The sequence below is a fragment of the Labeo rohita genome, chromosome 15, assembly GCF_022985175.1.
Source record: "Labeo rohita strain BAU-BD-2019 chromosome 15, IGBB_LRoh.1.0, whole genome shotgun sequence".
Taxonomy (NCBI): domain Eukaryota; kingdom Metazoa; phylum Chordata; class Actinopteri; order Cypriniformes; family Cyprinidae; genus Labeo; species Labeo rohita.
The window spans coordinates 8,024,805-8,035,288 of record NC_066883.1 but is presented as its reverse complement, the minus strand read 5'-3'; the positions used below and the strand labels follow the sequence as shown (position 1 = coordinate 8,035,288).

At 36.5% G+C, this 10,484-nt stretch overlaps 1 protein-coding gene across 1 annotated transcript in view; it reads left to right on the top strand.

The window, feature by feature from the left end:
* Positions 1-434: 434 nt before the first annotated feature.
* ano7 (anoctamin 7) overlaps positions 435-10,484 on the top strand; it is a 33,784-nt gene continuing 23,734 nt past the window's right edge. Inside the window, exons 1-6 of the mRNA XM_051129345.1 lie at positions 435-604; positions 3,306-3,459; positions 3,759-3,816; positions 4,092-4,240; positions 5,376-5,483; positions 5,590-5,726. Coding sequence (XP_050985302.1) covers positions 3,370-3,459; positions 3,759-3,816; positions 4,092-4,240; positions 5,376-5,483; positions 5,590-5,726 — 542 coding nt within the window. The 5' untranslated portion in view covers positions 435-604; positions 3,306-3,369. The remainder of the gene's footprint in view (positions 605-3,305; positions 3,460-3,758; positions 3,817-4,091; positions 4,241-5,375; positions 5,484-5,589; positions 5,727-10,484) is intronic.

Sequence of the window (10,484 nt, the reverse complement as noted above, 5' to 3'; positions counted from 1 at the left end):
CAAAAACCAAAAGGGACATTTTTTCCCTCATATCTTAAATTTTAGGGCCACAAAACTGCATTTCCATAGGTTACATCACACATGTCATGTTTCAGTCATGTTTGTCAGAGTACTGCATCAGTGTTAGAAGATATTATTTTCATGTGTTAGTTTTCTACATAATCACACCAAATGACGCAATAAATTGACAGCCCTAAAATAACGCTTAAAACCGCAAAGGAGAACTAAAACTAAAGCTGATCTCTTCATCTGATAAGACTGACACACCAATAGTGCATTTCAGTCATTTATTAGTGTTTGGTTTCAGTGTGTGTCTGTGTGTCCATATTTGCAAATGTGTGTGGAGCTGAAGTTAAGATAAACTCCTCCTCAACAGCAAACATGAGCAGACTCTACCCCTCCTTTTCCTCTTCAGTTGCACTCTATTCCTCCTTTCTGAAGGAGAGTTTTATCCTGCAACAGCTGTGGAGTTTTGGAAAGAGCCGCTTGAAATCTTTTGGAAAAGGTTTTTGATATAATGTCACCATCTCTGAGCTGAGGAGAACTGGAGCAGCAACGGTCAACCAATGCAGAAGGAGAGAGAGATTCAGGAAGGAAACTACAGGTGAGCAGAGAGAGAGAGAGAGAGAGAGATATGAGATGCCAAATAACTCAGAAAACAACATTAGGTTGACAGGAAACTGGAGCGTAGCGGACAAATATGTGCTTCATTAAGCATGAATTTATGTGATTTTTTTGATTAATGCTGGCTTGAGAAAGGAAACATGCTGCTACTTTCTGTAACCCAAGCTTCATTCACTAAAATGTTTCTGTAGCAGACAATCAAATGTCCACCAAATCCCTTACGCTTACATTGTAACCTTTCTGGTGATAATTCCTTCATCTTTTCTAACTGACCTGACTTGATGTTCAAAAAATCCTCCAAATCCCCTCAGACTTTCTTTGACGTTTGTCAGTAAAGCTTATATAATCCTCAAACTTGAAAGGTTTTTAAACTTTCTGACAAGGCTTTGTAAACCCAACATTTACAGTTTGTATCTGAATTATATAAGCACCCGATTCAGCATATTATTTTTAAGTAGGCCTATCTTTGATCAAAGTGTATGATGAATAAATACAAATACAGGGATAATGTACTGAGACTTTGTACTGTTTGACTTAAACTTAGGGTTTGAATCCCACAGACTGGTGTGAAGTCACACACATCTGGCACTTAATTTGCCTACGCATCAACTGTAATTGACAACTTATTTTATTTTTAAACATTTAGGATTTGAATGTTTGAAACATTATCAAATCATGCTGGATTACAGTTTTCTAAGATAGTGATAGAATTAGTAGTAATGTATGTAACTATTTTTATACTTAATATTATTAATTAAAGTTCATTTTCTTAAATGCTTAGTTTATTTATTCCTCTGTATGTTTTTAATTATTTTTATTTTAGTTTGAGCTTTTAGCAGTTTTAGTCATTCGACTTTAACTTTTTCTTCAGTTAGTTGACAATGCAATCTTTTTTCATTTTCAATTTCATTCAGTTTTATTTTAATTATCAAAAACAAAGTATATTATTATTATATTCCCCTTAAAATTACTATACAATCCATCTAGTAATAAGAATATTTAGTTCTGAACATTACTTAGGCAGGATCAACTGCCTAAAATAATGAAATTATGTAATACATGCAATACATGCATTATTGTGACACCTGACCCAGATTTGTCCCTCAGACGGTTTAATTGGACAGCGCTGCACTTGCTGACCCCCTTCACTAACATCCTCTCTTTCACTGTTCTGTACATCTGCTTTACACATCGACTCAACATTGCTGTAATGACAGAAAATGTCTCAAAGAGAGTGTTTAATGCAACGTGATTTGATATTTAGTTTTAAATGCAACTACATTTATAGATAACTTTTAGTTATATATCACATACTTACAGGAATATATTTATGTTTAAAGGAAAGTGTTTGTACTGTTGTTGTGTGTATGATGTTCTCTCAGCGACTCAAGGCTCTTTAGGGAGATTTTCTAAGTACACAGTGCACATTTTTAATTGGGTCATTTTATGCACAGTGTTTCTTCTGTATTCATTAATTAGTCATCTCAATTTTTCTACAGAATGATGTTCAGATTTATGTTGTGAGAGCTATTTGACCCTCCATGTTCTTCTTGACCCAAGACCATTTATATACCTCAAAACTATACTGAAATTGCCAAATGGGTTGAAAAACTGAAAAAGTTTGGGATAATTAACCCTTTAACTGTCGCCTAAGTTTACTTCACCATACTACAAATAAATCCTAATCTAATCATGACAAACTAGACATCGTTGGAAAGGTCTAAGACTCCTAAATAGATAGTACACCATATTTTTGTGATAGAAATTATGTAGGAAAAGTAATAGATTAATATATGTCAAGAGTGCAACTTAAAAAATCTACATCATAACATGAGTTCTGACCTTTGTCACAAAAGACTTTCTTCGGTGCCTTTTCCCTATCATGCAATAGAAATAATAAGAAATTATATATCAGCTCAAAACTTAAAATCTCAAAATTGATCCTTTGAAAGGCATTTTAAAATCAGACATTGCATTACCATGGAAAATGTACATCAAAATCATATTACAAAATGTTTTCATTCATGAATTATAAAAATTTAAGTCTGGAGTGCATTTTTATGTCTGTTTTTAAAAAATGGGAGTGACAGTTAAAGGGTTTTTTTTAAGAAAGCCTTTCTGTTCTTGACCAAAAATACAGTAAAAACAGTAATATTTTGGAATGTTATTACAATTTAAAACAAGTATTTGCTATTTGAATATATATTGCTGATCAAGAAACATTTCTTATAATTAGGAACTGTGATACACTACCATTCAGAAGTAATTAAGATTTAAAATAAATAAATAAATAAATAAAATCCGCATATTATAATGATTTCTGAAGGATCATGTGACACAAAAGAATGGAGTAATGATCCTGAAAATTCTCATTTGAACACAACAAATTACATTTTAACATATATTCACATAGAAAACTGTATTCATTTTTCAAAAATGTTCTGTATTTTTACTTTATTTTTTCATCAAATAAATGCAGCTTTGGTCATCAGAACAGACTTCTTTTTAAAACATTAAATTATTTTTTTAAATTATTTGAAATGTTTGACCAATAGTGTACATAGATTTAGCATTTTACTTATTTGTTATTACAAAACTATTACAATATTATATATTGATGGTTCAATATATACAAACTATTACTAATTACAATAACTGAGCATTTGCATTATGTTTTAAAGAGGGGCAGAAGATTCTCAGATTGGCAGTCCGACAACACAGACGTAAACTGGCTGTTTTGGGGTAATGATGAAAAGGAAGAAGAATTTAGTGGAGGACAGCACCACGCTTATCGGCCTCTCGGACCATCCTGATCAAACCTACGGAAGCATGGAGGTACCATAACCCTCTGTATTTTGTGTTTGTTTGGGTTTTTTTGTTAGGTAAGTGCAGGTTGTTTACAAAAATTGTCAGCAGTCACAAAGAGAGGAAGCTAATTAGCAGTTAACAATGTAAGACAAACATGCCAAATTTCCTCACATCTCTCACCCCTCACTGCTCCACCCTAGTATCCCTGATAAGACACACATTAGAGGTTTTTCCTAGGAATTTTCTTGTAAAGATTTTCTTGCACGCATGGATGTCAGTTCTTCATATGCATATTGATAATGGAGATGTCTGCATGTTATTCACAGGCGTGTGCGGCAGCTCAGGAAGACAAGAATGTGTTCAGTGATGGGGTCACCCGGATCGGTGAGTACTGATGAGCACATTAACAAAAAGACTATTGTATATATAAAAAACAGATTTGCTTAAACTCAGAATTCCGAAATCTTAATTTAGTCATTTTGACAAAGGATTTGTCAATTTTTCATGCATTTTCGCTACTAACGATATTTCCCACGAGTTTCATCTGTATTTATAATGCAAAACTATCAAGGTTTGATACTTTGTTATTTCAGAATAAGTTAGATTCAGAATTTGAATGCATTTGATAAATATTTTCATCATTGTGATGGTGTCATCAGATTTTGTCTTGGTTTGGGAGGAATCTGTGAACCCCCTAAAGTCGGCAGAATCAGACGAGCTATCGTCCGGTTCCTCGCGTGACACTCACAGGAAGTGGAGGACAGAGTTTCTTTCCAAACTCCAGACGGCCGGCCTTCATCTGGAGACGGTACGTATCTATGACTACGTTTACATGCTCAACAAATCATATTTAAATCCTGTCTATATTTGGGTTGTAGTCATATTCCGATTATGATGTGTATATACAGTATGTACAACCTTGTGAAAAGCACTTATTGCAAAAAATATACTTTACAATTAAGATTAAAATTAAAATTAATGCACTAGCTAGCAATTGATAGCTGCTAATGGTGGATATTTTGAGTTTGTATAAACTGTTTATGTAATAAAATATGTTTGTGTAGATACAACTATTTCAATATATAATAATTTAAAAAAATCTAAATATTGAGAAAATCGCCTTTAAAGTTGTCCAAATTAAATTCATAAAAATGCATATTACTAATCAACAATTAAGTTTTGATATATTTACAGTAGGAATTTTACAAAATATCTTCATGGAACATGATCTTTACTTAATTTCCTAATGATTTTTGGCATAAAAGAAAAAACAATAATTTTGACCCATACAATGTTTTTTTGGCTATTGCTACAAATATATCCCAGTGACTTAAGACTGATTTTGTGGTCCAGGGTCACACATAAAAAGGACATTCATGTACATATTTAAGAAATATTTACAGGTATATGTATTTATTATAATTTTTATAGAATTTATATTATATATAAACATATTTTGAACATACATATTTCTTTTAAATATATAAATTAATTTGTGTGTTTATATATACATAATAATTACACACAGTACACACACATATATTAGGCAAACTCAAAAGTCCATCTGACGTTCTTCTTATGTATAGGTTTCTACATAAGTACCGTTACTTCTGATTAAGCTGGGGCTGGGATTTAGCTACTCTAAAGTAAAAGTATTTCATGGACATATAATATGTGTCATATAATAATTATCTCATTTTTGACCGAGGTGGCTATAAAAAAAAAAAACAAACAAAAAAAAAAAAAATTAGAATATTACTAGAATATTAGATTACTGAAAATATTTATACTTTTGGTTTTGAATTTCTGAGTGTAGTTTGCAGCAGTTTTTATTTTACTATGCTTATTATGTTGAACTGAATATAAGCACATATAAAGTACACAAACTGAACACACAAATCTGAATACACTTTCTAATGTAATGTCTTTTTAATGTGTCTCAGAAAGAGGTTGTGCAGGGAAAAACAAAGACTACTTACGCTCTGCTGAGTGCGCCCTGGAATGTTCTGTGTTATTATGCTGAGGAGATCAGTATTCGAGTACCGTTACAGGTAATTCATACCTGATCTTTTATATCACAAAGTAAATGATATATATATATATATATATATATATACTCAATATGTCTTATTGTTCTTCTCTGTTGGGTGATTTCAGGTTGTGACAACTCCAATATCAAACTGGTCTGAGAGGATCCTAGAAAAACTGCACATCCCAAACATAATGGCACAAGATGTGCCCAACCTTCCACCTGACTACTACACCTGCCAGTTCCGCACCAATAAACTAGAGAGGTACTGATCCATACTAATCCAAAAAAGGACTACATGTTTCTTTTTAGTGCGCTAATGGTCATCAAATTAACATTAGCCATGTTTCCATCCAAAGTTTACAAATTAAACTTTGAAAAATTGGAATATTGCCAATACATGGACATTGCGATAAAAGCACCATTATATTCCATGTGTTCAAGAGAGCAAAATCTTTATTTTCTGGGAAACTTGCACAAAGTATCACACAACAGGGGAAGCATGTACATTTTTTCCCCCTTACATAATGAAATTGTGCACCCGGGAATTTATTCAGTAAATGTGATTCTATCATAGAACATGTGATTCCATCATAGTGTTGGAAACTCAGAAGCGAAGACCAGGAGACTCTTGGGTATCTTCAGCAGAAATCTTTATTGAGAATGCGCTGCGTAGCTCTGCAGTCCTCAAAAGTCTGACTAAGGCTGTGATACATTGTAGTTTATATACATTTAGGGGGCAGTCCCCTAAAATGTAGACAAAGCACCTGGGTGACGATCCTAAACAAAGCATGCAAATGAAGTACTCAAGTGTAGCCAAGTGCCCCATTTACACCAGTCCTAATCCAATCATCATAACTACTCAAAGACTGGGCAGAGGCACCGGGAGCCATTACAAACAAAAGGTGAACATCTCAGTAATCTGGCTCATTTGACTTACAATAAAAGAACAGGAACTGGCAGGGACATCTTGCTACAAACTTTGCTTGAGAGAATCATTTGTCTGATAACCTCATATTTACCTTAAATGTTAAATACAATGTACTTTACCTTAGTTTTATTGTGATGCTATGTCAGAACATAGGATCAGCATATTTTCAACAGATTCTTCAATTTGTAATCCTACAGTCCCCCCTTTGAGAGTTTTAATAACTCTCACATAATACAAATTTAAACACTTAAAAAGTTCTGTGTTGATTGTCTGTAGTGATGAACAGCATGCTGACACAGAAACAAACATGCTTCTAGGGTCCGTGAAGTTCTTACGGATAATAGTCTTTTCCGGTTGGAACTGTCATTTCCTCATGATGGGCATGGGTCATTTGTTGAATGAAACACTTGATACTGTGGACGCATAGATAGTATACTAGTAGGAAGAATAACAGCAGAATTGCTATTTCCTTGATCCACAGCCAGGGTTTACCTAACAGTTCTCTGAACCATGAAGCTTTAATTAATTCTCTGCGTTGTGTTTTTTTTAATGTTCTGTCTTCTGTGACAGTTGGCTCGGCAGTGGGTCTAGTTGTCCTTTAAAGTTTGTAGCTTCATACACAGGTGAGGGGGTCGATGTGTGTGGGTCTCGGGACAGCCATCAAGGGGTATCTGCACAGAGTAAGAAAGAAAACAAAAGACGACAGAGCAGTATTTGTTGTAAAAGGCTGCAAACAATAGAGTTGTAGCCTCTGTTCAATCTGAGTCTAGTCTTGTTGTTCCTTCTTTCCCTAGTTCTTAATTCCCGTGACACCTAAAGAACAGTGAGGTAAGGATGGACTAGTGGATGGGGAAGGCCTATGAGGAAGTCTTCACCTCAGGGTTGGCCCCCGAAGCCTGTTGCATTCAGTTCTTCCCTGGGCTCCTCACTGGTCTGTGTGTCCTATCCTATCCCTGTAGGTGGGGGAACAACTTTACAGTGTGACACATGAGTCCAGGCTTTCCTTCCCTGACACAAAACTGCAGCTGCTGTGATCAACATCACTTGATGTGGTCCGTGCCACTTAGGCTCTAATGGTTTGTTTTTGAATGACTTTATCATAACCCACTGACCTGGGATGATTGTGTGTCCACCTTCTGGTGGATTCTGCCAACATGACTCAACTCTTTCTCTGGAACTCTGTACTGCCTTTGTAAGGTTTTCACAATAAGTGATCAGGGCATCTGAGGCAATGTGCACATCAGCATTTCTAAGATCAATTGCACCTGGCATCTGCATTGGGCGTCCTGTAACAATCTCATGAGGGCTTAGACCTACTGATCTGTTAGGTGATGCTCTCAGACTACACAATACCGCTGGCAGCGCTTCGACCCATACTACTCCTTCCTGATGCATTTTGCTTAGCCTGGTTTTGATTGATCTGTTTGCACGTTCGACTTGCGCCGATGCTTGTGGCCTATAAGGACAGTGAAGATTCCACTTAATTTTCAACATTTTAGACACTTCCTTGACTACCTGTCCTGTGAAGTGGGTTCCTTGATCTGAGTCAATGCTATCTGGTAATCCCCATCTGGGAATGAAATCAGTGACAAGACATTTAGCAGTATGTGCAGCTGTGGCATGCCCTGTTGGATAAGCTTCTATCCATCTTGAGAACTTGTCTATTACTATCAAAACGTCAGTTTTTCCCTTACAAGGAGGCAATGATATGTAATCAACTTGTAGGTGACGAAATGGTCCTGGTGGAGCTGGGGTATGTGTTGCTGCTGTAGTTGCTGCTGGCACATCATTATTTTTTTGACATGTAACGCATCTCTTGACTGTTTCAGTGGCTACATTTCTGAATTTTGGATTCCACCATTGATTTGAGAACCTGTGATTCATTGTTGCTGGACCACTGTGACCCAAATTGTGTATTTGTTGAGCCAAATATGGCAGCAGTGATTCGGGAGCAATATACTTTCCTCCTTTGGTCCAGCAACCAGATGAATCCACTGTGGCTCCTTTGTCTAACCATGTCCATGCTTCATATAAAGGAACGTCTTTGTACAGATCAATGATTGATTCAGGAGGCAGAATTGTCTTCTGTGCTGTACTACTTGAACACACCTGTACATTTGCATATGAACAAGCCTGTTTAGCAGCTACATCAGCAAGAGCATTACCTTTAGCTTCCGTAGTATTAGTTGTGAGATGTGCTTTCACTTTGATCACAGCTAATTTCTTTGGAAGTTTCATGGCAAACATTAGATCTTTCACTAATCCAGCATGCTTAATGGGTGATCCAGCAGAAGTTAAAAACTGTCTACTTTGCCAAATGATACCAAAATCATGAATTACCCCAAAAGCATACCTGGAATCAGTGTAGATATTTGCAGTTGATCCTGACGCTAGCGTGCATGCTCTAGTTAAGGCTACTAGTTCTGCAGCTTGAGCTGAAAAATGATCTGGAAGATGACCTGAAGCTACGACTTCAGTGGTAGAAGTTACTGCATAACCTGCTCGTCTGTTACCTTCAATAACTTGAGCTGAACCATCAACATACAACTCCAATTCGGCATTATCTATGGGAGTTTCTGTTATTTCACTTGTAGGTGTGTATGTAAGCGTAACACAATCATGAGCCATTTCTCCTTCATCCTCTAAGACAACTTCAGTCATTGCAGACATCATACATGAGGATGGGTTTGTGACTGGTGCACGCTGTAAAACAATGTTCGGGGCTGTGAGGGTTGTTAACCAATTTCCCCAACGAGAGGATGTAACAGAAGTGACTTTTGCTTGATTCATTAGTGCAGACACTGCATGAGGGCATCTTACATTTACAGTCTGTCCTAACACCATTCCTGATGAGGCCTGAAGAGCTAGATGAACTGCCTGTACTGCTCTGAGACATGGGCCCATACCTTGAGCGACTATGTCAAGTTTGCCAGAATAGTAATGAATTGGGCGTAAATTGCCCCCATGATCTTGCATTAGACATGCAGTCATAAAGCCTAAGTGTTCATGAACATAAAGCACAAAGGGCCTATCAGATTGGGCAATTCCTAATGCTGGCGCTTGACATAGTGCTCTCTTCAAATCATTGAAAGCTTTGAGGTGAATTTCTTCCATACAAACTGTATCGGAATCTCTAACCTGACCTTTCAACAAGTCATAGAGTGGCTGAGCAATCGAGGCATAGTCTTCTATCCAAGGTCTACAGTAACCTGCTGTTCCTAAAAATGATCTTAGTGTTTTAATGTTAGTAGGCGGAGGTATTGCTTTGACTGAAGCGGCTCGATCCTGTGTAATGGATCTATTTCCTGTACCAATTGTTTGACCCAGAAATGTAACTTGATTTTTAGCAATTTGAGCTTTGTGAAAGCTACATTTGTGTCCTTTTTTCTGCAAATAGTCCAACAATGCTGTCAATTCAGTTTGATGTACCTCATGATCTGTTGAGGCAAATAAAATATCATCGATATATTGAATCATAGTGGACTGTTTGACTGGACATTCTGGGTCACACAAATCACGTCTGAGAGCCTGATGGTATATGGTTGGGGAATTTTGAAATCCCTGTGGCAAACGTGTCCACTGATATTGTTCATAGTCAACTGTGAAAGCTAACCATGGCTGGCTGTCAGCGTGCAAGGGTACAGAAAAGAATCCATTAGACATATCAATTACTGAAAAAACCATACAATCTAATGGTAAGCCATTACAAATTGTAGATGGATCGGCTACTAGGGGGGTGATTTTTTCAGTATGCTTATTGGCTACTCTGTAGTCTATTGTGAGTCTCCATGACCCATTGGCTTTCTTGATGGGCCATATAGGTGAATTACAGGGACTATTGGTTTTAACGAGCACTCCTTGCTTCAGCAATTTTTCTACAATAGGCTTGACTCCCTGTATAGCTTCCTTACTGATCGGGTATTGTTTGGTAACAGGAGGGGCGGTTCCTGTTAATTTGGCTGGTTCTACACCTGTGAGAAACCTGCAATCATCTTTGTCTTTAGCCCAAATTGGATGATTCTGTAAGAAAGCATACTCAGGAGTGATTGCATTACTGGTAGAAACTTGTGCTGAAGCAATTTTTATGCTAGC